At 43.3% G+C, this 27,829-nt stretch overlaps 3 protein-coding genes across 3 annotated transcripts; 2 read left to right on the top strand and 1 right to left on the bottom strand.

Annotated features, from left to right (window-relative positions):
* Nucleotides 1-29: 29 nt before the first annotated feature.
* Nucleotides 30-13,243, bottom strand: ndufaf2 (NADH:ubiquinone oxidoreductase complex assembly factor 2). The gene is made up of 4 exons (XM_083904877.1): nucleotides 13,058-13,243; nucleotides 3,808-3,897; nucleotides 2,822-2,862; nucleotides 30-366 (listed from the first exon to the last, which is right to left on the bottom strand). Exons 1-4 carry the CDS (start codon nucleotides 13,170-13,172, stop codon nucleotides 124-126), a joined length of 489 nt encoding a protein of 162 aa, XP_083761003.1. The 5' UTR covers nucleotides 13,173-13,243; the 3' UTR covers nucleotides 30-123.
* Nucleotides 13,244-13,418: 175 nt separating this feature from the next.
* On the top strand, nucleotides 13,419-23,152 carry ercc8 (excision repair cross-complementation group 8). Its single transcript, XM_083905334.1, has 12 exons — nucleotides 13,419-13,730; nucleotides 13,865-13,960; nucleotides 14,760-14,861; nucleotides 15,208-15,331; nucleotides 16,278-16,359; nucleotides 17,278-17,346; nucleotides 17,434-17,500; nucleotides 18,065-18,168; nucleotides 18,662-18,786; nucleotides 20,237-20,434; nucleotides 21,369-21,464; nucleotides 22,049-23,152. The coding sequence occupies exons 1-12, from the start codon at nucleotides 13,654-13,656 to the stop codon at nucleotides 22,112-22,114; spliced, it is 1,206 nt and encodes a 401-aa protein (XP_083761460.1). The 5' UTR covers nucleotides 13,419-13,653; the 3' UTR covers nucleotides 22,115-23,152.
* A 2,693-nt stretch (nucleotides 23,153-25,845) lies between these two features.
* elovl7a (ELOVL fatty acid elongase 7a) lies at nucleotides 25,846-27,552 on the top strand (the record flags this gene model as incomplete). The annotated part of the gene is made up of 7 exons (XM_083905165.1): nucleotides 25,846-25,876; nucleotides 25,993-26,183; nucleotides 26,575-26,649; nucleotides 26,733-26,789; nucleotides 26,872-26,977; nucleotides 27,083-27,219; nucleotides 27,304-27,552. 7 exons carry the CDS (start codon nucleotides 25,846-25,848, stop codon nucleotides 27,550-27,552), a joined length of 846 nt encoding a protein of 281 aa, XP_083761291.1.
* Between the last annotated feature and the right edge of the window lie 277 nt (nucleotides 27,553-27,829).

Genomic DNA, 27,829 nt, shown 5'->3' with positions numbered 1-27,829 from the left:
AGACCAAAAACGGCATTGAAATAAATAGTTTTACTCTGAAACAATGCAGAATCATTTGAAAATATTTCCATAAATGTTTGTGACAAATCTTCTCTATTGTCAGAATATAAGGATGTCTTGGGTCTATTTCTTGGCGGTGGGCATCCACGAGCCAGGCTGAAATACATTTGCGGTGCTGGTGGGTTCCTCGGACATCTCCTGCTTGCCAAAGCTGGTGGCGGCTGCGTGGCCTTTGGCTAAAGTCTTCGCAGGAGTCGCCACCAGACCTTCCTGATACTCGTTAGCCTGAAGGGCCAGATCTTTCTCCTCCACCTCCTGGGCCTTCAGCTTGATTTGTGCCATGTACGACGCATTCTTCAGCAGCTCCTGTAAAACGCACAGGTTGTTCACGGTTAAAAAAAATATAATCAGTTAACATGACATGGACACGTGTGAGTAGCAGGGACATGAAATACAGTTAAAGATCATTCTGAGGTGTCACTGATATGTTTGTGGCCCAAGATAAATGAGAGATCCGCTAATCAGCTCGTAATTAATGCACGAGCAGTTCAGCCCTGAATGATTTCTCCGATTAAATTCATGCCATCATCTGCTACCTCCCTCTAAAGCACTTTTCATCCAAGGAGGTCTGTGAGGGGGGTACGGTGGTAAAAGACGAGGCTGTTTCCTCCCTGTGGTGAAGACATGGTCTAATGAATTCCAACATGGCAGAAAGAGTGGTAGACAAACCCTCGGTTCAAGAGAGACAGTCAAGATGTATTTTCTTCAAACGGAGAGATTAGTGCTCTCTACAACCAGTGGACTAGGTGTACAAATGTAACTGTTAAAAAATAAATGTGCCGGGTTTCAGAAAGAATGGCCACAAACTTCCCAATCACGAGCACTGCTTGTAAATGTATAGTTTTTTTTTGGCCCACGATTTAAAAGGAAAATGTGACATATTAATGGTAGATTCCAACACCTGGATGTGTCACATCACCCATGGGACATTGCTACCCTATGAGGCGCCGATTGTAAAGTTGCGCATGCAACTTTTTGCCACATTTAGCAAAAAAAACATGTATAAAAAACATGTGCATTTTTTTAATGTTAGTTTTGACCAGATCTATAGCAATATTGGTGAATTTTGTGATATTTACTTCTCTTGTGAAAATATAATTTCAATGTTTAATCTGAATAAAAAATCTAATCTAATCGATTGAAACTAAATGTTTAGCTAATATGCAAATTCACACTGCAGGTAACCGGATTTACCAAAATAAAAGCTCGAGGAGGTCAGGCTGTGTTTATACAATCAAATAACGAATTAAAACCACCCAAGCGGGGGAAATAAACTTGAACATACACTATCGTGATAATAAAAATTCACATGTTTTTTTTCCTAAATGTGGCAAAAAGTTGCTGTTTATTTAAAGCATGCGCAACTTTACAATCTGCGCCTCATACTACTGTGGGTTTGTGCAGTTCAAGATCTTGAGGTAGAAGTTTTCTGAAGATCTGACAAAATCAGAGTGGGGCTGCAAGATCATTTATTGGATATTTTTCCTCTCCTTAATCGGTCACTCCTCGTAGAGTAAAGCCCCAGCACGTCAGCTGCTCACGAGAGTCAGAAGCAGAAAAGACATTAAGTTGCACTCGGCAGTTTCCAGGAACACATGAATGGATGTGTCAAGCATGAAAAAGGGTATTTGCTCAAAAAAGAAAGAAGAACACAAGTGCGCCGTTAACCTGTACTGGTCCGCTAAACTCCGGTTAAAAGTGTAGTGCTTGGAACAGATGGGTAAACTGACGTGACAGGAGGCATGCGTAATATAAACAACCCTTCCGACTCATGGAAACAATAATAACCCGAGCATAGTCCACCAGTGGAATAGCGACCCACTCGAGACACAGCTCGTGTCCAGTGATGTTAGCCTCTCCCTGAAACGGGCAGCCAAAAGGGAAGGGAGGACTGGGCATAATGATGTTGTGTGTTGGAAGAACTGAGAGACTGGAAAAGAGACGAGGGGGGAGAGCTGTGGCCAAAAAAGCCCCGCTTTGGGGAGAGAGACAAACATACTGAGCTGCTTTTCCAGCCTGTTAATGACAGGATTTAATCCAATCAATTTATGTCAGCTTGGACCGGGAAGAGAGGGAGCGTGACAAGGGGTAGGGTAATGTGCTGGGAGTAAAGCCTTGGCCACATCAACACTGTCCAGCTGTCGATGGCAGCTATTGGGCAGAAGCAAGGCAGAAAATTGGAAGAGAATGTTCTGGCAATTGAGGCAGGGGATGGCATTGGCCACTGGCAGGGACAGAGGACAGAGAGATGGAGAGAGGGCCTGGGTATTGGCCTTGCAAAGGATTTCCTATAGGCCCACGTTTCACTGGCCAAATAATTTCCAGCATTCTCACATTTACAGAGCAATAAACCCAGTGAGAGGTACACGAGGGGAAAAAAAAAACTGCACTCCTTCACTATTCCCCATCTTGGAGACTGCCAGAAATAAAACACAAAAAGCCGAGATGCAGGCTTCTGCTGGAAAGAAAAGAAAGTAAACTAGGACATAATGTCAGTGAGCCCCTTGTTCGGAGGCTGTCTTTGCTCTCAGTCTTGCCATCGACGTGCGTCTGCTGCTGTTTATTTTAACACCTGTCCCCCAAAGTTCCTGGATTCAGATTCGAAAAACTACAAGATAAAACAAATCAAAAGCGTCTCTTTTCCCCCCCCCCCGTCTTTGCTTCTTTTCCCTCCCATGTAGCCAGCCCCCTGGAGTCCAACCCATCAGCACAGCGGGAGGCTGGTAGTGGTGGTGGTGGTGGTGGGGACGGGACGACGTACCTCGACGGAGGGGGGTTCCTTCCTTCTGCCTCGGAGCCAAGCTGGAGGAGGAGGAGAGAGAGAAGCAGAAGAAGAAGAAGAAAAAACAACCCAGTGAGAACACCCACACAAACATACGCTGCACTAACAAAAAAACTGCAGTCATATTTAAAGGCTGCAGCGAGAGTACCGCCGCGTTTCAGGGGCACTGCACTATCTCAGCGTGACAACTCGGTAACCAGGGTTCTGTCGAGGGAGGGTGCATCCATAATTTTTGTTTTTTGTTTTAAAAACTATAGGGAAAAAAAACATGTGAGAGCGTATCATACGGGCACGATGAGCCCGACCAGAGACTTGTGGATCTTTTGAATTTGAATGTACACACTCTCCATCAATACCCCTGTCTCTCGTTCTGCGGTGTCTGTCTGTCATCTCTCTGTTTTTAAAAAAGAAAAGAACTCTATTTTGGCTGAGCTGGCTGCACAGAAGAGCAGGTTAAACTGTTAAAGGCAGCCAGAAAGAGTGATAGAGAGAAAGAGATTTCCTAACTCTCCCATCAGCTCGCACAGGGATCCTGGGCCTCTCTTTTATCCCTCTCTTATTTGCATCCTGATGAAAATGCATGAGGGATGGGGCATAGGAGGATGAGGGGTTTAAGGTGGATAAAGCCAGTCTGAGACAGAGGGAACAGTTTGTATCCACTCTTGGAAGAAATTTGAAACACACAAAATGTTATGGTGCGGTTGTATAACACCAGCAGAAAGCGTCTTTGACAAACTCATGTATACACTTTCATCCCCCCCCCCTCCCCCAACCCCCATCTCACAGCATGATGAAAATAAACATAAAAATCGGTGGATTAGCCGAGGCCCCAGTACATGAATTTATTCCTTTTTATTTGTGCAGCACTTTGTATTCTCTGCTGGGTTTAGCGCTTTTGTTAACACTCATCATTTATCCATTTTAATGATAAAGTACGTAACAGTGATGCTGCAGTCTACACTTACCGTCCCACTCTATCGGTATGCTGCCTTCTGTATAGTCACATTCTGTAGGATTGGCCGCCTCTACCATTCGCTTGGCGTGGACAACTCTTCCTGGAAAACCACACACACACACACACACACACACACACACACACACACACACACACACACACACAAAAAAGAGGGAGACAAAAAGGCAGTGAGTGGGAGCTGGAGTTAGACAGAGATGCACAACAACGATGCATACAGATCGCAAAAAAAACACACACACACACACACACACACACAAAGAGGAGCAGACACAATGCTCTCCGTCTGTTGCCGTCAGACACACAGACACACAAATACACAGAGGGATGACAGCGCTGTGACAGGCCATGGATGATTACCTCGTGGCCCTCGGGCCCTTCTCCTCAGATCTCACTGAGTGGCTCCAAATCTGGGCTAAGCCTTTATGCAAATGAGCCTCCCTTTAACCCAACCAACCACGGCCCCCCTCACTGGCAGCCTCCTCCAATCGCAGCGCAGTGGCTAACAATGCCCTCCAAAATCAACATCAAGCCGAGCAGGAGACAAAAGAGGTCAGATATCACAGACAACAGGAGAGCTACGAGCAGCGAGGAATATTAAGTGCTCCTTTTCCCCCTATCTGTATACAGCACAGCGCTCTCCAGGAGCAAGGCCACCGCCAATTATTTTTTGGTAGGATCTGCTGATTAGGCAAGTTCGGTGTAGCACACAATGACATGGAGATGGAGGTGGAGAAGGTGGGGAGCAATGGAGAGTGATGTAGACAGAAAACACAAGCCAGTTGAGTCGTTTCTTTGTGTGGCGCCAAAGAGCTACAGCGTTTTTTTAACAGTTTCTCCTCACAGGTAACCAGATGTCTGTCCATCGCTCTGTAAAATGATGAGCAAAGGAAGGAGGATGGAGGAGGAGGAGGAGGAGGAGGACGGGGAGAGGGAAACAGACAGAGAGAGAGAGAGAGAGAGAGATGATGCATGGCAAACAGGGCTAGGAGGAGAGAGAAATGGATGGGCAAGGAAAAACAACACGCTCCAAAACACAGACAATCTGTCAAGATTCCATCACCATTTCTCTGCAGCTGACTGGACACGGACAAATGGAGGCAACCACCTCCATGCACACGGCAGACTGATGGCCTTAATGTTTACTTCAACCATAACAGATAGCTACGGCGCCGGGATAAATGAATGATGGCACTCCATAAAAGGGACTAAAGAGTGCTCCGTGTGGGAAGTTGTGTTGCTCCGCTTGAGCCTCCTCCACGAGCGGCGACTTACAATATTTTTTGTTTTTAAACAATTCCGATTAAAGACAAAACTGCATGCAATTGTGCCTTGTTAGATTAATTCCTTTCCATACACCACGCAGCCTCTATAGTAATCAGGTCAGCTAATTAGGCTACTGTTGCTTTGGTTCCCACTAGATTGTCACTATAGGGCCTCACAGGCTCCAGTTCTGCAGCTCTCTTATTATTCTGATATCCAGGTCTGGATGAAGAAGAAGAAAAAAAAACCTCACTGCATTATTTCACCTTATGTCCGCCTTAAAATGTCTTTTGAGAAGCGGTTACCCAGAAAGCAACTGCAAGGAAACAAAGGGCTATGTTCTCCAGGTGATACTATGCTAATTATAAACAGATCATATCAGTATTTGTGTTCCGTGTGGGCGGCAGCAGATCGAAATGGTACAATTATGATACAGTCCCCACAAGAAATGGGCTTAGCTACAGCTAATGCCTAACTAATAAGCATAAAGAGAGAGTCACCCACTTTTTTTTTTCTTCTTCTCCCGTCTCTCTCCACTAGGTTGCATCTCAGCCTCGCCACTCTTTCACACTCCCAAACACGGCTTGCTTTTGCAGCATGACTAAGCCCCTTCCACCGCGGCTTTTTTATCCTTGGATTTGAATACCAAATACAGTATGTACATATATTTATGAAACACGGCCAATCCTCCCACCACATATATACACATTGGGAGGATGCACGTCTCGCTCTCATGGTAATTTCTCATCTGGGACAAGTGCGGGGAAAAAAAAAAAAAAAATACATATATGCACATCAAGGCCAAGAGATGCATAAAGGAAAACGCAGCAAAAATCTCCAAGAACAACCTTACATGACCTGTCGATTTTATTAAAAAGAACACAATTAGTTTACATCATGTAGCATACAGAATTAGCTGACCTTGCACATTATTTGCATAGTGCTTTCATTACAAACTTTTTTTTTTTCATCCAACCAAAACACCTTTTATATGTCCTTTATGCAGAGGCTGCAAATGTGCAGTCTCACTATTAGATGTCACTAATTCTTACACACCTTTCACCTTTAACATGGGGGGGGGGGGGGGGGGAAGAAACCCTTCAAATTAAAAGACCATTTAAAGCTCACATAGAGTGGTCCTGTTGCACATATATGTTAGTTATGGAGGTCTACTTAGATACATTAACTTGTTTTTATGGTCAAAAACCTCCTAGTTGCTGTAAACGAGCCGATAGAAATCTCTCTTTTCTGACGCTGTCCTCAGATATCTGTAGATATCGCAAAGCAAACGCAACACTGTATTTATTTATTACTTATGTAGTTTGAAATCTCGTATCGGCACAAAAACAAAATGGCTCTCGTTTTCATATTAATAATTAATTTCCAATTATGAGAGAGGAATTGCAAATCAACTCATTAGGAGCCGTGCATTCACTCCGATGAAGTGCTATAAAGTTAGTGTCTGCTCATTCCGAGGACTGCACTTGACACAGTCGTCAAACCACGAGTGTTAGCTATCTATCACAGTTCAGACCTTGGCTCTCATTCTACCCCCCCCCCACCACCACCACCATGGGGGAGAGAGGGAGGGAGGGACAGAGGGAGAGAGATGAAGGGTGTTAGGAGCTTTCAATCTCAGCAGGTACCCTTGTGACAGGTCTGCCTCCTCATCACTCACTAGGGGAAACCTACTTACCAGTCACACACGCACACCGGCACACTCACACACACACACACACACACACACACACACACACACACACACACACACAACTGGCTAGAGAGCAGGCAGATTAACCTGAGGAACAGGAGCGAGGACACTGCCTCTTACCGTGAAGGACAAACGCAGCACTGCATTGAGGGAGGAAGGGAAGGAAGGGAGGGGGGGGAGGGGCCAGCGGCAGGAGAAATGAAATCCCACCGCATAAATATTCATGAGCCATCTCACCTGTCTGAGCGCGACTCATCTGTGAGTCTGTGGAACCAGAGGGGTGGGGAGGCGGTGGTGGTGGTGGTGGAGGGTGGAGGGGGGGGGTTGAAGGTAAGGAGACTCAGAGGCAGGATGGGTGAGGGGTTGCCGTGGCAGCTAGATCGCGAGCCAATCAAACTGCAGGTATGCCTCTACCTCCCCGCCCCCCCCCCCTCTTTAGAATAAGACGTGATGCGCTCCGAGGGCTGCTCTTTGAACCCTGAACACACCCCGCTAAACTCCATCACCTGCTCCAGCACACACACACACACGCACTGACACACACACACACACACACATGCGCACACACACACACAAATCTCCTAACTTCACACATCAGCTCCCAGGTGAGTACTGCTGGGGGGCGACCTGAGAGGTTTTTCACCTCCACAATGTCATTACAGGCGTCTTGTGCTGTGCATGTCTCTCTCTCTCTCACACTGCAGTCGGGTTCTTCCTGGTTACAGATGCAGATATGAGCAGGGAAGAGGTAAACAAACGGCACTGCAAACTCGCGGTCTCGTGCTACACAACGAATGTTTTCGCACAACCACCGCGTTCACTTGCTCGCCAACAGATTGCCATGCAGACACGCACAAAAAAAGCTGCCTCTTCCAGCAGCGCGGCATTCACTTCTCCCTCTCAATAGACAGCAAAAAAGAGCAGCTTTCTTAAGTCTTTGTGTTTGCACGAGGTAAAAGCGCTGTTTTTTTGGGGGGGCCTGACGCTGTGGTGGAACAAAAAAAAAAAAGAAGCCGTCCTGAAGCTGTGTGTGCCTATGTGTCTCTGAATTGAGCCTGGCTTATTCCTCTCCAGCACAAAGCTCTATACCGGGGAGAGATGCGGGGACCAGTATGTGCATGGTAATGGACAGCTTTATGAAGACGGAGTGATCCGATAAGCATCGGTGATACAATAGAAACCAGGTACCAGTACTGAAACCCTCACCCGCTCTTCCTCCAATCTCTTTCTCTGGGAAAAAAAAAAAATGGCGAGGATGTGTGAGGCCTGTAACCATGGTTACCCATTAGCCCAGAGTCTTGTGATGAGGTTTAGAGGGAAAAGGCCAGCCGTTGTTTTGCATCAGTTCTGGTGAGAGGAGGGGCTTAGACACAAAGTAGGCCTTCTGCTGCTGTTCGTTCCTTCTATTTCCTTCCTCCTTTAATTCAGCCCCCATTCTGTTTGTCCCTGTTGCTGTTGATCCCGCAGAGGCTTGAGCGACTCACGGCAGAACAGAGGAGAATAATTCATATAGAAGTAATAGCGTGTCGAAAAGAATACTCTGATTTCCCCTGTGTGTTACTTTTAACTAAACGCAGGCGCACTTGAGGGTGGAAGGGATACTTTAGACCCCTCTGCTTAAGACCACATATCCTCTTGAAGCCTCTCCCCTGTGCGATGGGTTATAGGGAAAAAAATGTTTTAGTCAGACAGGAAGTCAGCATCCATTGTGAGCCTGTGGAGCGGCTGGAACCCCCCCCCCCCTCCCTCCTACTGACTCCTCTGAGGCCCATGCATGTGATGTCCATACACCAAGCTGTCCACCCCTTTCTATTTACCTCCATCACGCTCACGCATCACCCCCCTCTTCCGTTTCCTTGCTTCACACCTTCAGCACCCCCCCCTCCCCCCTGCTTCCTCGCTCTCCATTAACCTACCTCCACCTTCTCTCTCTACCCTTCTATCTGTCTGCCTGTTCCACCCACTCATTTCACCCTCTTTCTGTCAGAAACCCTCCTTTTCACGTTCACTCTCCCCAGTCTTCCCCCACTCTATAATTTCACCCCATATGTCAGCATACCCCTTGTTCTTTGTCACTCACTTCCTTTTACCCCACCTTCTTCTCCACCCTCAGTGAGTCTCCCTCGGCCTTATCTCTCTCCGCCCCCCCCCCCCCCCCCCCCATACTCTGAGCCCTATTTCTGCTTTATTAAAATATTCTGAATTGAATAAGCAGCGGAGGGCTCCAGGAGCTTGTCTGTCAGTCTTCCTGGCTGGATTTCTGACAGACAAGGAGCCCCAAGGTGTCAAAACATCTGACTGGCCATCTGACCAAACAGAGACATTCATGCATTGGACAGTGAATCACATCTAAGCCAAATGGGGCGAAAAAGAGAATTGGATTTTATTTGTTAGCTTCCTTCTCTTGCCGTTATCGGGCCGCCTATCACCTCTCATCAAACAGCAAATTAAACTGTGTAGGTTCTGAGTTTGAAGTATATATGCATAAAGGTTAACTTTACAGTGGCCTGCTGAATACTTCAACCACAGGTGTTAGATCTTGGCTGATTTAAAATGCGCCACCGCACCGAAATGATTTGAGCTGGTTTCTCATTGGAGCATCTATCTTTTCAAATGCCTTTTTAATGAAGCAGTTAAGCCACTTCATGGCGTTTCACTACACACACACACACACACGAAACACACACTTGGCAACCAGACAGTATACAGAAAGATGAGCTAAAACCCACTTGGTTTTCCTATAATGATTAAACAACCTTCATTTAAACCCCATGCATTGCAAAGAGCTGCTGATCAATTAACGTGATTTACGGCGGTAGCTCTGGACATCGGCGCTCCACAGCGAACGCCGACTTGGTGTTCTACCGTAGGATAGACCTTCCTTCATCACTCCCTCGGGGTGGCTTGTGGCAGAATAAACAGCCATTTGGACCCATCGTCTCTCTCTCTCTCCGCTGTGACTCTTTTCATGGAAATATGTGGCTTGAATCAACGCTCTGATGACACACAGCCATCTGTTGTTGTGTTAAGTGTGTTAGGGCATGAAGTGGAGGGAAAACACACAGTCGCTGATTTTTTAATTCATAGCAGATAAACACACACACGCGCGCACACACACACAAGATAATGTGTTGACACGCAGGCACATATGCACGTAAGGCAAAAAGCGCACAACAGCTCCTTTACTCCCCCCAAAGTTGCCCATCATGAAATAGCAGAGCTGAGGCCTTTTCAGATTTTTCACTTCACAGAGCTGGAGAATCAAATAAATAATAGACAAAGAGAGGGAGGGGATAGTGATGGGACGACAAGTCATTGCATCCTTTCTCCCCGCAACAGCATGGCACACCTCTAAAGAACCTCTGAATCCCTTCCATTCTCCACACAGTAGAGAGGACCATTAGATTAAAACTGCATGGCACACACTGTTAATATGAATAGTGCTAAAAATACATCCTTTTCACCGAGACATGAAAGGAAACTGCCTTTCCCCTGTCCAGTATTGAGTTGCCATTGATTCCAAGACAAAGGCTACATCTCCTCAAAGAGGTAAGAAAAATAGCAATCATACAGGCAATTATTTTCAAATGTGCCTGCAGCGGCCGATAATGTCAGTGTGCCTCTCTTCCTAAATAAAGGGAGGGAAGGCAGGCGTCAAAGCTGCAGGCCCACTGCTGAAGACGAATGAGCTCATCCACAGAATGCTTTCCTTTCATCTGGGCAGCATGACATGGCGCCCCATGCAGTGTGAGGCAGAGCCGGGGCCTGGGGGACAGATGCACACAGAAAGAGAGGGGGGGGGAAAAATATAGAAGCATGGCTCTGTGAAGCCAACACCAAAGCAAGAGGGCCTTCTGAAGACCAGTGACCATGTAACCAGGGGATTTCTCATGTGTCCTGTCGTAGAAAACAATCAGGGCAGCGCCGTGTCCTGCTGCAGTGCGCAGCGTGGCCTCCATAACCGGACCTCTTCTGCAGAAGCAGAATCCTCTCCCTCAAGATGTGTACTTCAGTTACCAGACCCTTTTCATTTTGATGTGAAGCAGCTGAGAAGCAGCAATGTCAAATCAAGAAGCAGGGAAAACAGATCGACTGAATGCAAATAAGGAGTGAAAACTATAATCTGATAAAACCCCAAAACAATGAGCTGCTTCCTTATATTTTCTTTGCATAGGCGATCATTGGCATTGCCTTCCACGATCAAAACTGCTTATATGGCCCAGTTTTCTAAAGTTCACCAAATGAAAGAGGTAGAAAACAGGAGCAGCAAAGCATGGCTAAAGGTAGAGGGGGGAAGAAGTGAGCACTGGGAATGGTCAAGTAAATATAGGAAGTGAGCAGGATTGAGAGATGGGGGAGAGAAAGGGAGAAATACTCCTCACCTACATTAAACACTATACTCATGTGCTGCAGTGGAAAGCCCTGCGGTCCATGCCTTGAGGCCCTGAGCCCACGCTTGGCCTATCAGTTTAAGATCAAAAAGAGCTTGCTTTAGCAAGACATATGGACTGAATAATGCATCTGCTTTATTTCTACAAGGTTGGATCGGGTGAGGGGCATAAAAACAGACACAATGCGTAGATCATATATTTCTATGAGCTTCTTATAACTGTGCACATAAATGCTTATTTGTGAGCCTGTTTGTTTGGAGCTAATTTTTCGACAGGCCAAGCAGCCTCTCCACTGTGTCAATCACTGCGATTGTACAGTGAATAAAAAGGAGCCTGTAGTGTGCTGGAAAATGGGCTTCTGTGATGTCTCATTTGAATAGTCTGACAGCCAGGGGTGGAGGAGCAGCCTTGTAATGAATTATAAATACGAGGTGGGCACAAGTTTCCCTGCAAACTGCTGAGGAAAAAGGTGAAGCACAAAGTCAAGTTCGGTCAGAAAGAATCCCCGGACTGCTGTCTGCCAGAGGTCGGTCCCTCTCCAGAAAAAAAACCACACACACATACAAAAAACAGCTTGGTTGCTTTACACTGTGATATTTCATCCTATGTATGTGAAAGGTGTACTTTATTTGTCTTGTGTAATGTGGCACCAAGACAGGGAGACAAACACAAGAGGACATGGGTGGGATTTAACCCTGTTACCAATAAGCCAAAAGTCCACTGCTTGTTAACCAGCAGCGTCACATGTAGAGCAGACAAAGGTTGTGCTCTTTGACCTCTGACCCCTGATCTGTGGCTTATAGTCTGAGTAAGAACCCTTGGTGATGGGAGTGGTGTATCTAGCCTTGATACTAATTAATTATAGTAAGAATGACAGGACTTTTAACCTTAATGTGCAGTTATACATGTATATATACAATGCCCACAGTTTTATATTTTCAGTAAACAAAGGAGGGGAATGTCGTTACACCGTCAAATCTCTGTTTCTTTGAGACACTCCCGCATGAAGGACGTCACAGTTGAGACTCAAAGCATCAAATCTGCAAGGCCGCCGAGCACGACCTTGGCCTCCTATCTGTCAGAGAGTGTGAAGGACACCATTGGTATCCCACCATGGATTAGCCCGATGACACAGATAGTTCTGCTGCTTGGCTGGAGCGTTACATACTGTTTGCCATGTCTCAGCAGGGATATGTGACCTCGTCGTCGCTATCCGCGCTCCCTATCTCTGACACTATTCAACCGATTCAAGCAACAATCAAAACAGTCAGATCATTCGGGAAATGGTCAATACCATGTCAAAACTTTTTTCAGATTTCTATTTTTTTATTTTTTATTTTAAACATTGAGCTTTTCTCTGATTTTTTTTTTTTTTTTTTCCCCAGAAATGAATGGATAGGGCAGAGCAGAGACATGACCAATCATTACTGAATGTCCAGAAATACACAGACTGACACTTGTAGGACGAGCTGTATAAAAACAGACATGATTTAATACACCACAATGATAATGTTAATAGTGAGGCTACCATCTAGTGGCAGGATTAAAATACTACGAGAGATAAATGGATAAAGTCGATAAAGTCGTATGCAATCCCAGAGAAGCAAACGAAGCAAAAATACAGAGTATGTAGCTGTATTGTCGAGTGTGATGCAGCTGGAATTAAATGTGTGAAAACATAAAGTGCAGGAGCAGCTATGTTTAGGCAGGAAATACAACCACAACCTCCATAAATTAAATAAAGCGTGGTGGACACAATAGATACGTGTATATGTATTTGCATCAGTGTACAAGTGTTAGAATTGTATACATAATTACACACGACTAGGATTGTAATGTGCTATTATAGCAGCTTATAGCACTGCTATATCACATACCTGTCCATGTCTTCTGTTCTGGTATGAAGGTATATTTATTCCCCAAGTGGTCTGTCCCGACGTGTTCGCGTACAAGTCCAAACGTCCGCCGAAGAGCTGCAGCGATTCGGCTCATGTTGACAGGGTAACCCCGAAAGATTTTTCGGGTAAATAGTATTTTGTCCTGGTCTCTCTGCCCTGTCTGCCCTCTCACTGACGCGGTTACGTAGCGTGTCTGAGAGGCGGAAAGGAAACCAATATACTGCGCTGTGATTGGACGGCCACACTTTGCCGACCAATCATCGCGCTCGTCTTAGAATGCGCCGACAGCTCGCCAAAATGGCCGACAGTTGTTGTCAAGTAGCCGCAAAGCTAGTCGAAATGAATGCGAAAACACACAGAAAGTAACAAGAACTACTCTCGAAAGAGAGTGAAATAGTGCGTTTAGCTACCAGGAAGCGTTAATTAAGATGTAATGCAGTGTTGGATGCGCAAGTTTTGATTTAATAATCAAAACTCACTTCGTTTTGGGTAACATGTTCGCCTGTTGGCTAGGCTAACCAAGGGTTGCATAGATTACTCAAAAAGTAAAGCCGTATTCTCTTCAAATTGGGACGATGTTGGGGTTTCTTACAGCAAGGCAGGCTGGACTGGATGACCCACTGCGATTGAGACGCGCAGAGTCAACACGAAGGTGAGTTCTACATTATGTAGCCTATGCAATAAAGATATAGCACCGACGTGGTGACGATGCCCATCATTGAATATCATTATGTTTGTGCCACATTCAAAACGTATCATGTTAATCTTCTGTTCTTACATTCAAAGGGTGTTTGGACTGGAATTGAATCCTGACAGAGATGTGGACCGAATCCATGGCAATGGCGTTAACACAATAGACATTGAAGCAGTAGAAGGCAGATAGTGAGTGATGGCTTACTAATGGCCTATTAATTATGACTACATGTATTATGTTTATAGGCATTGCATAAAGCATCATGTGCTATATGTCAATGGTTCTCAAACCTTGGAGGAAAATCAGAAATAGTGTTCTACTGTATACCAGCTGCTGAAAATGAAACATATAACACAATAAATATTGTAAATGAAATAATAATAATTAGAGACCTCATCTCTCGCTCCATCTTATTCCATCCATCTATCCATTATCTACCGCTTTATCCTCCACCAGAGGGTCGCGGGGGTGCTGTGCCTATCTCAGCTGACATTGGGCGATAGGCGGGGTACACCCTGGACAGTTCGCCAGTCCATCGCAGGGCCACATATAGAGACAATCATTCACTCACAATCTCACACCTACGGTCAATTTAGAGTGACCAATTCACCCAATCCCTCCATTTTATCCTAATTTCTAAATACCCGTGTGTGAAGTACAGTATATGTGAGGAAGAGGAGAAGGATGAGAGCTCAAATGATCTTATTGGCAATACATCTGCCAACCAGCTGATATTTGGGTATGGTAAATTGGTTTAATGCTGTAGAGTAGAACCCAGCACACCAAAATCAGAAACAAGATATTTTTATTTTTTTATTTTTTTTAATCTCTGTTGCAGATACTGAATCTATTCATGTAGCCAAGGCCAATGCATTCCAAAATTATCTCTACATGAATTTAATTGATATTGCAGCTCTCAAATATGGGAAATTACATTTCAATAATTCAAAAACTACATTTATGCATGGGAACTCTTCTTTTGTTTAGCATGTTGTCTGGAGGTTCAGATGGGATCATCGTTGTCTATGACCTGGAGAACTACAGTGGCAAACCACAATACACCTGCAAGGCAGTCTGCACAGTCGGCAGGTACATTTGAGTCCATTTCTCATTGTGTCCACTAGAGGGTAGCATTCTGTTGTGCTCTACTGAAGTGACCTGAATCAGGTAGTAAAGAGACATGTTTGTTTACTATGATAGCAAACATGTTTTGTCCACATTGATATCATCATTTTATGCATTTCTAATTCATATACAACACGTGGATTGTATTTGTCATGAAGGTCATGACGGCATGCAACAATATGACCCAACAATTGCTATAATATGTCCACTATAACAATCCACCAGGGACAGGGAACAGGAATTTGTTTTGATAGGATGTGTGCTGTCCTGTTGACAGTTAGTCACTTATGTTTCTGTTTTCCTTTTTTAGGTCGAGTCGGCATGTCCACAAATTCAGTGTTGAGACAGTTCAGTGGTATCCTTATGACACAGGAATGTTTGTCTCAAGTTCCTTTGATAAGACCATGAAGGTCTGGGACACTGAGACATTGAAGGTAAGGCACATGCACATTTTATTATTCTACACTAAAAGTGATATATATATATGTATACTGCAGTCCAGTATAAAGTAATTTACGAAATATTTATCACAACATCTCTCTGACAGTGTAAACAAATATTCAATGTTATAGTACAAACTTTACAAAGATGATATTCATGGCTCAGCTATGGGATTTAAAAATATATATAATGATTTGTACATATTGTCTTATCGTTTATATAACATGCTTATTTTGGTTACTTGGTTATGCGGTTTATTGTAGCTCCACTACCCCTCTTCCCCATTCTTTCTTATTTTCTGCTTCATGCTTTCTACCTTTCTGTGCCGCACAGTCCCATATGGCAGGCTCTGAGCAGTGCTAGAGTTACACTGGCCTCACGGTTGCCTCCGAAGGTCAGACAAGGGACAGAAAAGAACCCACTGACCTTCCGTTGTTTCAGTCTACACGTTCCTCCTGTCTCTCTGTCCCCACAAACACACATCATACATAATAAATTATTTCTATTTTTCGTGTATTTCTACACTAGTGTGTGTTGCTGTGTGTGCACTGTGGTGCACATAGTCTATCTGTGTTGTGGTTTTTTTTTATACAAACAGAGCCTCCTCTGTGTCTGTGAGAGGTTTGCAGTCTGTGTTGGCACTGGCACACACTGATAGATGGGGCACACAGAGGCTTTTTATATTTGCTGAAGAATTGCATTGTAATCACCTCCGCTGCTTGGGTGAGCTGCCCGCTTAGCTCTGATATGTGGTAATCTCACTGTATCCATGCCTTAATATCATTATTATTATTATTTTGATCTAATTTATTCAGTATACTCCATCTCTCATATCTATATATTCATGTATTATATATTCAGTATAGTTGAGGGGCCGCTGAGTTTCTACCGCAGCTTACTGATGCTGTCTTTCTCTTTATTTATATTGTGTTTCTTCAGCCTGCTGAAGTCTTTGAGTTTGAGGAAAATGTCTACAGCCACCACTTGTCCCCCATCGCCAGGAAGCACAGTCTCATTGCAGGTGTGTGTGTGTTTTTGTTGATATAAGTGAAGCAGAACAAACCAGCTGGGGTGCATGCTAAACGTTTTGGCCTTAGTACAGAAAGTTCATTAGTTACCCAGCCTGTCATCAGTTACTTTCTTCAAGTATTCTTCAAGCATGTTTGTGCCGGCCATGTGCTCCCCCATAACACATCCCCCCGACAGTGACCCGCCTGGTTTTTTACCCCTGGTTATGAAATGTGCCCAGAGGGACAAGATAGTGGTCGCACATGGGAATCATCAGGTTCAATGGTAGATTCCTGTTGAAAAAAACATTTTAAGAATCTGGGTGCTGCTTCACAACGCCACCAAGCAGGACCAACAGGTTACTCATGCCTGCTCTTTAATACATGTGCATCCTTTTCCCGTTGACACACCTATTCACAGTCGGCATGTCTGTCCCCCCCCCCCCCCCCCCCCATCAATGTGCCCTGTTGTACATGCTTGTCGAACAGGTTGCAGACTTTTTAGGAAGAAACAGGAGCTTTTTATTTCTTTCGATATCGGGGCCATTTAGAATTTGAATGACAATCATCTTCTTTGTTAAATGACTTTGTTAAAATATCTTGCCCTCTTCCGATGTATACGTGTCTGGGTGTGTTGGCTCATGTTTATCAAAAGTTAGTATCAATGAGATACGTCATATTTACAACACCTAATCTGAGAAGCACTCTTCTGAAGCCCGGCTCTCTTGCACAGCAGATTTTACTGATACATTTATCACAATCTGTGAAATCTGCTAAAATCAATACTCATAATGTAAATTAAAGTTGCATGTCTAAAAGGGATTTTCCCCTATTAAATTTTTCCTCATAAATTCCCTCTTTCAGTGCTGTAAATAAAGATAGAAGTTGTTTGAATTTCTTAATTGAATTGTCTCTTTTTTTATGTTTCTTAGTTGGCACCAAATACCCTAAAGTCCAGCTGTGTGACCTGAAGTCTGGTTCACGGACTCATGTTCTTCAGGGTCGGTGGAGTAGACCACAGTAGCTTTTTTCACTCTCACGTACACACACATAGTTCAGTAATAAACAATGCCGTGTATCCTTTCCAGGTCACAGAGCAGAAGTCCTGTCTGTGCGGTGGTCGCCTCGATACGAGCACATCTTGGCAACTGCCAGGTAAGCCCTCTTTAATGCCACTCTTTAATGCCTGTTGGAGTTTCAGCCTCTGAAATCCTCACAGAGTTCGCTCACGGCGCCACATCAAAGAAAAGTGTCAGATACCGTGCTGTTGTGTCCAAAGCACACACGCTGTCGTCTCAGTTCCTGGACATCTGGCCCTGTTGCAACCCTCAGTCACGGATAATGGCACCCGCAACACAAAAAGCTAGTGCTCTGTGGCACCAGTCCTAGTCCTGTCGTATGCCAGATACAGTCCCCCACCTGTTTTATGCCACATTAGACCTGCTAATTAAGCCGTTGGGATCACTGGGCTGCTGTCCCCAGGCACTCTAAGTGATTTTGAAAACAATTGGCACAGAGAGGCACACATGATGAAAAATGTGTGATATTGTGTTTTGGGGTAGCATGTGAATTAATCTTTAAAAGCAAACACTAGTTTACAAACACACTGCTATACTTGTATAAAGGTCATTTAGTTGAGCATATGTTATGAAATCTGTGTTAAACGGCTCGTCTATTGGACCATATATTATTTAATTCACTCCCGGTTCTCTTTCTAAGTGCAGACAGCAAGGTGAAAGTGTGGGATGTACGTCGGGCTTCTGGTAGTCTCCTCGACCTGGATCAGCACAATGGAGATAAGTCGAAAGCCTCCTCAGAAGCAGGTACTGTCCCCTCTGTCGCTTTTCTTTCTATTCATTCCCAATTGTGTCATTTGCAGAGTAATAATTTGAGCTTTAGCTTGTATGGCGACATATAAAACATTTTTTTCCTTCCTCTACCTTATCAATCTACCACTCACTGTCACAATCGAATGATTCTACCAAAGGCATCCTGCATACACACAATATGAACTGAGGGCATGAAGAAGAAGACCTGATATGAAGCTGATGATGATGATGATGTGGTTGTACCGGTGTTTAGCTGAGGAATCAAGAAAGTGTCCTGAGGAAACCTGTTTGCAATTAAAACAATTTATCATTGCTATGCTGTGTAATAATAGGAGTCACAGTTTAAAAAACACTTACACTAAGCATATAGGATTTATGGAAAGGTGTGAGATGTGATTAGGCACAGAGAATGTGTGTTGAAGGACCTTTAGCACACATTCTTGGATGCTTAATGCACTGTTACTATGTCCTCCTTGTCTCCTACTAGTAAACACGGCACATAATGGCAGAGTGAATGGCCTGTGCTTCACTGGCGATGGCCTCTACATCCTCACAACTGGAACTGATGACCGTATGAGACTGTGGAATAGTGCCACTGGGGAAAACACGCTGGTAAGATTTATGCACGAAGGCTTCGGTCTGAAAAAATAAACACTGAATAATGTAGATACAGCTATTACAGGTCCTAACCTCACCATATTCTTGAACGAAACTGTGAATAGATTCCCCAGATATCTCACATAATCGCCTCCAGTCTTAATAAGAGATAATATTTTTTACCTGGAAATAGAAGGTCAGTCTTGCTCTACAGTACACTGTGTTGACCTTAAAAACCCAAGCAGTTAGTTAAACAAGGCTGTTTAGATCATCAGTATTGAATGTTGTCTTTCACTTTCCACAATTAGCATTCTTTAAAGTCGTAACAATACTTGCAATTCACTGGAGGAAAAAGAAAATGATTATCTGCACTTACATTAATCTCATTGATTTAAAGAACAATCCCAGATTAAAACATGAAGCAATGACACAGTTGAGATTGAGTGCATGTCACCTTCTCTTTGTTACTACTACAGTCAGTGAGAAAGCAGCAAATACAGAATGTTGCTGTTCAGGTTCTGATTTTGGCAAAAAAACAACAACAACCGCACCAAGCTTGTTTTTAAGCATGATGTATAGTTTGTCACTTCCTATTTACCAGGTCGTTTTCAAGTTCGGCCTGGGCTGCCTTTGTTACTGCAGTGGATATAAAAGCCGTTCTAGGTTAAAATACTATTTTATTTATTACTAAAACACAAAATAGTACGCGGTCTTAATTTCATAGCCTTGGGTGCACACAAAACATGTATCCTTATCCACATGCATACATCACAGTAACAACATGCAGTCGTAACAATACCTTTAGGCGCTGTTTGTACTGGGCTCTCACATGATCTTCCACTCTGCATTTCTGCCTCATGCAACAGTTGCCATGGTGGGATTTTTTTCCCCCGTCAGTGAGCGTTGATGACTTTCTCTCCTGGGCAAATGTAAAAGATTGCTTGTGAGTGTTATGATGGGAATGTGTGGTGCACATAACATGGGGACATAAAAGTAAAGCATGACACATTTTAGCACAAAAAGTAATAAAACATCCTCTAATAAAGTGTATATAAGTAAATAAAATGGATATTATTGTGAAGAAGAAGAATTCCCATTCTTTAAATTATTAAGGGTTGTTTAAATAAGGGAAACTACACAAGGAAAGACATGCTTTCAACTTTAAAGGGGACCCAGGTTTTATAATACCTTTCTCAGGATCTTTTTCTGATTATGTCATGTAATCATTACACTGGAATCAGTGGAAACCAAAAATTTTAACAAGCAAGATGTTACTGAAGTCCAGTGCAGAAGAATTAACCTCTCGACCAGCAGCAACTTTAAAGGTAGTAATTATAGACAGTCAAAGAGAAAATTAGAGAAAAATAGTATCTTGTTCTTCCTATGAAAACGCTTTATATTTATCTAGGAATTAGTATCACATTCCATTGTCTGAATTTGTATCCCTTCCTCTTGTGTCCCTTAGGTGAATTATGGCAAGGTCTGCAACGAGAGTCGTAAAAAGCTCCAGTTCGCGGTGTCGCGCGGCTGCAGCCCTGAGTTTGCGTTTGTGCCGTGCGGCAGCTCCGTCGCGGTGTATGCCCTCCACAGTGGAGAGCTGGTCACGACGCTCCGGGGGCACTACAACAATGTTGACTGCTGCGAGTTCCACCCAGACTACCAGGTGACACACCCGGGTGGAGGCTTTTTCCTGTATCTGCCCACTATACCTCTCTATCTAGCACCAGTATTGTCTTTGTTTGTGTTTCCACCTATCTGTCAGCTGTCCTTTTATAGACGAGATAAACTGTCTCTTCAAATACCCTGCTGCCGGTGGCAGTGCAGTAGGCGCTATTATAAATTTGCAATCCCAATGGCAGTTTCAAATTTACCTGTGACGGATAACACGGCAAAGTCAACATTTCCTGAGGTATACTTAGTGACTGTAAATGCAAATACACATGTCCTCGTTGTGACACAAATTGGTTCTTTCTGCCTAAATGTGACACTTTCAGAAAGGTTAAACTGCACAAAAGTAACCATGTCACAGTCAAGAGCTCTAGTTGAGCTTCAAAGTTTAAAATTACAATGTAGAAGAGGTCATGTGGCACTGAATAATGCAAACTTACTAAAAAGTTACAAAAACTAACATGTTTGTTATCTGTCTACATGTTCTGTACAAGTGTCAGTACCCGTCTTTTATCTTCAGTAACGCTCATAACGATTAGGCAAACTTAGTCACCCACATGTATGACAGAACCACACATTTATTGTTAAGCAATATCAGCATCCGGTATCCTGCACAGGTTGTGTTGTTGTATGCGAAGAGTTCACAAGAATGCAGTCGAGTCGCTCTGACAATGCGTTTCGCTCCTTTCTCATGTGAAGACTGATGTTTCCCGTTCCATATTGTTGCTTGAATTGCACGTACAGTGCATGATTGATAATTTGACTTTGTGAACGTGTTGTCAATGCTGATTTTGTTTTTGGACATGGCTTTAAAAGGGAAGGTAATGGCTGTGTGATGCTTTTCTATTCCCTTCTTCAACTCTTCTGCCTCTCTTTGTCTTTTGTTTTTGTATATATATATATATATATATATATATATATATATAAAGGAGCTGTACAGTGGAGGGAAAGACTGTAACATCCTGGCTTGGGTTCCTGTTCTTCATGCCTCAGCTGTGGAAGAGGAGTCCAACAGTTCAAACAAGGTAGAGGCTGATAAAAGTGGTTATTTTGAGGAATTAATTACACATTTGCTTCTGTGCATGGAGTTTATGTTCTTCCAGAGGGTTTTCCCATAGTCAAAAAACATGGAGATGTGAGGATTAGGCAAATTGGACACTCTAAATTGAGTGTAGGAGTGTGAGAAAGAATGGTTGTTTGTCTCTGTGGCCCTGTGATGGACTGGCATCTGTCCGGGGTGTACCCTGCCTTTCGCCCTATGTCAAACTCCCTGCTATAATAGTGTATTTTTAACCTACCAACGTCGCAGAAATGAAATCACAGACAAACTGTGAGTCACCTGAGGAATTTCCGTCATGGTACGTCGATGTTACCTGGCGTGTAGAGATGCATACAGAAACCTGCAACATTCTCGTAGTGCTTATTCAGTCACAAATGGCTTCCTCTCGCCCGTGCTTCAGATCACATAAGATGTTCTCGGCAGCAGTTGTCATCGCTCTTTTACTAGTGTCTAGGTTTTTTTTCGCTGACGCTGTGTTTCAGTGTATGTGTGTTTTTATTAGTAAGGATGAATACAGTGTGACACAGAGCTCCGTGTCTTCTTTTACAGGACGCTGCGAGCCAGCCTTCGGTGAACCCCGCCTTCCAGGATGCATGGAGCAGTGATGAAGATTAATGCTGATGTTTTGTGTATGGAAATGGACTCGTGGTTCACTGAGCATGCAAATGAATACACATCCCTCCGCAATTAAGTTGTCATGAAAAAATGACAAGCCCAGTGGAAGGAATAATAGGTTCAGAGAGATGTCACCTGTGTAGGCTTTGCATACGAAATAATAAATGCCTTAAGCCAATTGTATATAATTCTCCAGCTTTGTAAATATGTCTTTTGATTTGATTGTTTATTAATTATAACATTCTCATTGTTGCTTTTAGCACTGATTTTAAAATGTTATTGCTAGCCCTGTGCAGCCTTGCCCCAGATTATAATTTACCTGACGTGTCAACTCCACCCGCCTGCACACTCAGATCCTCAGGTGGCTTTTTACTGGTCGTTTCCCGATCTCGGGTGAAACTGAAGCGTTACCGAGCCTTTCCCCAGACGGTGGAACGACCTGCCTGGAAAGATCTAGGCCCCAAGTTTCGTTGCTGCTCATGAAAACTCACTTCTTCAGGGTGGATTTTTAATTCTAATATGGAATATTGTAACTTTCTTGTTCTCCATGTGCTTTTATTTTAACGGGCAGGTTGTTACTGTGCTTTTATTTCTTTATGTACTTCTGCTTGTTGTTCATTGCTTGCTTTCTCACTGTTGTTTTTGAAAGGTACCTTAAGGTATCTTAATCATGTTTTGTATAATTATGAGACGAGCAAAACATTTTTTTTGATAAATTCACACCCTTTATGAGGTTTTCATCGTACAAAATCACCCGAAAGATCCTTGTCAACAATATAAATTGTCGGTGATGGAGACGGAACTCAGTAAAGCTTTGTTTTTAACAGGTTTGGTGGCAGTCTTTTTTACTTACTATTTTAGTTACTGTTCTCATGGGAATAACCAGGCACTGAAAAACTATTGTTGTTGTTGTTGTTCCTGAAAAAAAAATAATTTGCATTTGTTTTACTTTCAGTCCTTTTTGAAACTAACAGCAGAGAACGATACAGAAACCTCAGTCTGCTCTCTGTCCCACCCCCTTCACAGATTTACATAAGCACTTCTGACCCAAATCAATTGTTTTATTTTGAAATACACCTTTTTTTTTATTGCATATGAATTAGGGCTTGGCAAATATTACACTCACTGTGTGTTCAATGTACACTGATATACTGGTACTGTGCAAAACACACTTTTAGACACGACATAATTACAATTAAATGTTGTTTTGTTCAACTAACGAACCACGTTTAAATGGTTTCTTAAACGTTCACTCAGGTTTTCACTGAGTCTTTAATTATCTGACGTTTCATAAAGATAATTATACATTTTTTACTAGTATATTTTTGGCTGTATCCCTCAGCTCTAATGTGAGCAGTTTATTGTTGTCTCGGACACAGTTTCTGTCTTCATAATGTACAACTTTCTTGATTTTTTTTTTATCTTAAAAAATTCTTCAAATAAAAGCAATGGGAAAACGACCTTATTTCCTTGCTCTGACTTTTGCAATCCTAACTGTGATTCATCCTTTAACGATTTGTGCTTATAGAAAAGATTACGTTTGAAGAATAGCATGTCACACTAATTCCCACACGTTCACAACGTAGCCTATCAGGAGCGGCGGTGGGCGTTGTTATGTGACAGGCCCCGCCCCCTTGGTATCTTAAAGAGCGCTTCCTGTGTGTGTGAGCTCATGAGCAGAGAGTCGCCCACCCACGGACGGACGGGGAAAGTGCAGCAGGTGGACAGGTGCTTTGTTCACGGGGGGAATTTTAAGGCACCAAAGAGTTTCATCGAGTAACAGCAACAGAAGGAGTAAAGGTGAGCGCTTTAATCTTGTTCTTTTTCCACGTTTGTCCACGTTATTCGACTCTAAAGTGGACCAGAAGAGAGACAATTAAGGGAGATGGAGGAAACACCTGTGTGCTCTTCTCGTTCACCTGTTTTGCAGCGGTATTTCTTTTTTTACTTCCGCCGGGAGCTATATATTGTTGGAAATGTGTTTCATTTTAATATAAACCTGAATTCAACCATGTATTAATACCAAAGACTGGGTGAAAGCCATTTAAAGGAACACGGAACCAAAAAACTGCATCACCTGCTTGGAAAACCCATTAATCTGATGTGTCTACGCACCTGTTTCGTGGCTTTGATTGTAACCGGGTTCCACTACGGTTTCTGTTCACACTACAGGCTCAAGTGAGCCCAAATATGAGTGTTTTTGGTTTTTTTTTCTTTACTTTTGGTTTGTGCTACTTCATCATCAGTCACTTGTGTTTTGTGGGCAACAAGGTATTGTATTTGCTCAGAACTGCTGCTCACATTATATTAGTTTATAATTATTCTCTAAAGCCTAGATATGGTTGTGAGTGAACATACCAGTATATTCAGTTTCTGAAGCACATGGAGAAGCTGTTTGTCCTGGCACCAACAAGCATGCCAAGATACTGAAGTCACTTTACTTCCCCATTCTGATGCTTGGTTAGAATGTGCCCAATTCAATTACAGTTGGCTGATTTTTAGATATTTTATTAATGATGAAAAAAATGTATGGTTTTGTTCAGGATTACATATTAATGTTTGCCTGAACTGGAACAGAAAAATATGTAATTTGACTGTTCACACTGAAGAAGAAAGTGAGTCATGAGCTTCAAAAAAAAGAAAAAATCAGGGTTTGGGCCATTATTATAGGGCCCACAGTTTGGATGTAGCCAGTAGGACAGCATTTTACTCCAGCCTGGGGTTTTACTTTTTGTTTTCTTTCAACTGTGATAGGAGCTGTCATTGAAATGCTGTTAATAGAGGGTGTGTGTGCCATGGGAGTTGCTGCTTTACATCAGGATACCCGGCTATAACGTAGACCCAGCGTGTCAAAACCTGCCATGTCCTCATTAGAGGAGAAACTCTAGACACAGCCATGCCTTCTTTGTCCCTTTTTTCTTTTTTCCCCTCAGTCGACCCAATGATTTTCCACCTTGCCCAGTGAGCTGCCTCTTATGTTCAGGTCGACACACCTTGAAAACCTGTCATGTTGGCATGCGTGTTGCGTAGCAGATGTGAGTAAATGCCAACAAAGTAATTGCATCACAATCTGTGTTTTCAGAAATGATAATCGGATATATTTAAAAGCAATATTTTTTTGTTCGACCTCCTTTTTTTTAAGGAGTGGCACAGGTATACCATAACTACCAATTGATTGTGGGGAAAAGAAAGTTTTGAAGTCTAACATTTGCCTAATCTGTGTTTGTCACAGTTGAGATTGGTGAAAGTGAGATGATTTGCGATGGCGCGGCAGTCTTTCAACAAAGGGTTCCTGTTTTGGACATGTGTGATGTTTCTTCAATGGATTCTTGTCACTGTTGAGGCACAGACAGCCGCTCATTGTGCTCCCCGTACACTGTTGGCTTTGTCTGACTTTGATGCTTGCAGAGCAGTATCTATCGGCGTAGCCTCCTTTTTATTCATCCCATCAGTTGCACAGGGAGGAAATCTGATTCATTGTTGCCTGATTCATTCAGTAGCTTTGGTTACTCAAGTCAACTTGTCTGCAGCGACTTGCCTTCAGTTAGGGTGTCGACATGACAAACTGCTTAGTGCCCTTTAATAGAACCTCAGTGTGAAGGTTTTTGAATTTACATTGACAAATTTAATAAGAGTAAATCACTCACAGTTCCTTGCTAACCTATGTTTTTGCCCTTTAGGTGAAGACGAAGGATCCAAAAATGGAATTTAATTTGAAGTCGACGGCTGTAATGCTTTATGACCGGTTGATGCTCAATGCTGGTGAGTCATAAACCGTTCACTCCAGAGTTGCTTCATCCACGACTTAGAAACCTGATCCCCTCACTTTGACCGGTTTAATTCAAACGATGAGCTCACAGACGGCGTTTCTGTTGCAGACACGCGCACGGCCGACTGGTTCTTCATGTCGTCCCCTTTCCCGCAAACGCTGGTCATCGTCGCGTACGTTTACTTTGTCACCTCGCTGGGGCCTCGGCTGATGGAGAACCGCAAGGCCTTCGACCTCAAAGGGATTCTGATATTCTACAACTTCGGCGTGGTCGCCCTCTCGTTGTACATGATCTATGAGGTGAGACATCGTTCTAGTCTCTTTTGCGTTTGAGATTTCCGCAGTCCGAACACAAGTATTTCTTTGCGTTGTGGGCTCATTTGATGAGAACAGAATCGTGACAATGATCTTGCTTTGGTTCATCGATCTGAGGGTAAACCGGACTGACGGGTGTCATTTCCGTTTACCTGGAATGCGTTCTGTGAATGTCGCCTTTTTAGAAGTGCACAACTTCAGCAAGCATGCTGAGACACTTGATGTCTTTGTTCGTAAATTACTTGAAGTGAAAAAAAAAAAAATCAGGACGTAAGGTTGTTTTTGTTTTTAAAATGACAATTGCAGTAATTGTGAAATATATATAAAGCCTTGTATGTAACACAATTGTACTAATACTAATTTCTCACTGTTGTAGTTTGTAATGGCGGGTTGGGGCACCGGATACACTTTTCACTGCGACCTGATCGACTTCTCCCCAAAGGGCGTGAGGGTAAGGCACATCTGAATTTGGCACCAAACTTTCATGTACACATGCATGTGTTGCACAGATACTGAAATGTTTGTCTCCTCTAGATGGCAGCAACGTGTTGGCTTTACTACATCTCAAAGTTTATTGAGATGCTGGACACTGTAAGTAGCAGTTATTATTTTAAATCTGAGCAATGTCCAAACTTGTGCTTTTTTGTCAACTTGTTTTTTTTTTTTTTTTTAGGTTTTCTTTGTCTTGAGGAAGAAGAACAGCCAGGTGACCTTTCTTCACGTCTACCATCACTCCATCATGCCTTTCACCTGGTGGTTTGGTGTTCGTTTTGCTGCGGGTAGGTTGCGTTCTATCGTTATTAAAAGTCTTGTTGATTTTTTTTTTATTGCGATAATTTTGCTTTTTGAATGTGACTTTTAATAAACTATGCTCCCTCTTTCAGGTGGCATGGGAACATTCCATGCCATGCTCAACTGTGTCGTCCATGTCTTCATGTACACGTATTACGGCCTGACTGCCATGGGCCCCAGTTACCAGAAGTACCTGTGGTGGAAGAAATACCTCACTACCATCCAGCTGGTGCGTTCAGTGTGTTTGCTAAAGATCTGTTGTCCTAAATCCTTGCACCGCAAGTCGCTGATTTGTTTGTTTATGGCTTTGCAGATCCAGTTTGTCATGGTGACCACCCACATCTTTCAGTATCTCTTCATGAAGGACTGCCCCTACCAGTTCCCCATCTTTGTGTACATCATCGGCTCGTACGGCCTGATTTTCCTGGTCCTCTTCCTCAACTTCTGGTACCACGCCTACACCAAGGGCAAGAGGCTGCCTAAAGTGCTGCAGGCTCAGACATGGGCACACCACACCAACGGAGTTATGAATGGAAACGCCAATCATGAAAAAGACGAGTGACGCACAACTCGGGTGTTCCGAGGGTTTCGGGTTGACCTCGCATACGTAAGCAAACCACTGTGAGATTTAACCCCAATGTAATTGGACTCTCTTTTATTTCCCTTTCTACTTGCAAGACAATCTTTAAATTATGACCAAGGCTATATTTAAGAACTAAGCTGATGGGGTTTTATATTTTGTTTACACTAAAGGTAAATCCCAAGTTCTCCTACTGAAACTCCTCATTGAAACGTCTATTCAGACTACGCGGCTTCACCTGACAAGACTACAGGACCCT

Source organism: Microchirus variegatus (assembly GCF_963457635.1).
Source record: "Microchirus variegatus genome assembly, chromosome: 18".
In the NCBI taxonomy this organism is placed as follows: Eukaryota; Metazoa; Chordata; class Actinopteri; order Pleuronectiformes; family Soleidae; genus Microchirus; species Microchirus variegatus.
This window is presented reverse-complemented; position numbering and strand designations above follow the sequence as displayed.

Bases quoted from the DNA above. Each gene is read 5' to 3' on its own strand.
- ercc8 (XM_083905334.1), top strand. From the start codon at position 13,654: ATGTTGGGGTTTCTTACAGCAAGGCAGGCTGGACTGGATGACCCACTG. The intron at 15,332-16,277 runs GTAAGGCACATG...GTGTTTCTTCAG, and splicing joins GGGACACTGAGACATTGAAG to CCTGCTGAAGTCTTTGAGTT. The intron at 20,435-21,368 runs GTGACACACCCG...ATATATATAAAG, and splicing joins AGTTCCACCCAGACTACCAG to GAGCTGTACAGTGGAGGGAA.
- ndufaf2 (XM_083904877.1), bottom strand. From the start codon at position 13,172: ATGAGCCGAATCGCTGCAGCTCTTCGGCGGACGTTTGGACTTGTACGC. The intron at 3,898-13,057 runs GTATGTGATATA...GTGGTTTTCCAG, and splicing joins AGAACAGAAGACATGGACAG to GAAGAGTTGTCCACGCCAAG. The intron at 367-2,821 runs GTACGTCGTCCC...TGCGTTTTACAG, and splicing joins AGGAACCCCCCTCCGTCGAG to GAGCTGCTGAAGAATGCGTC.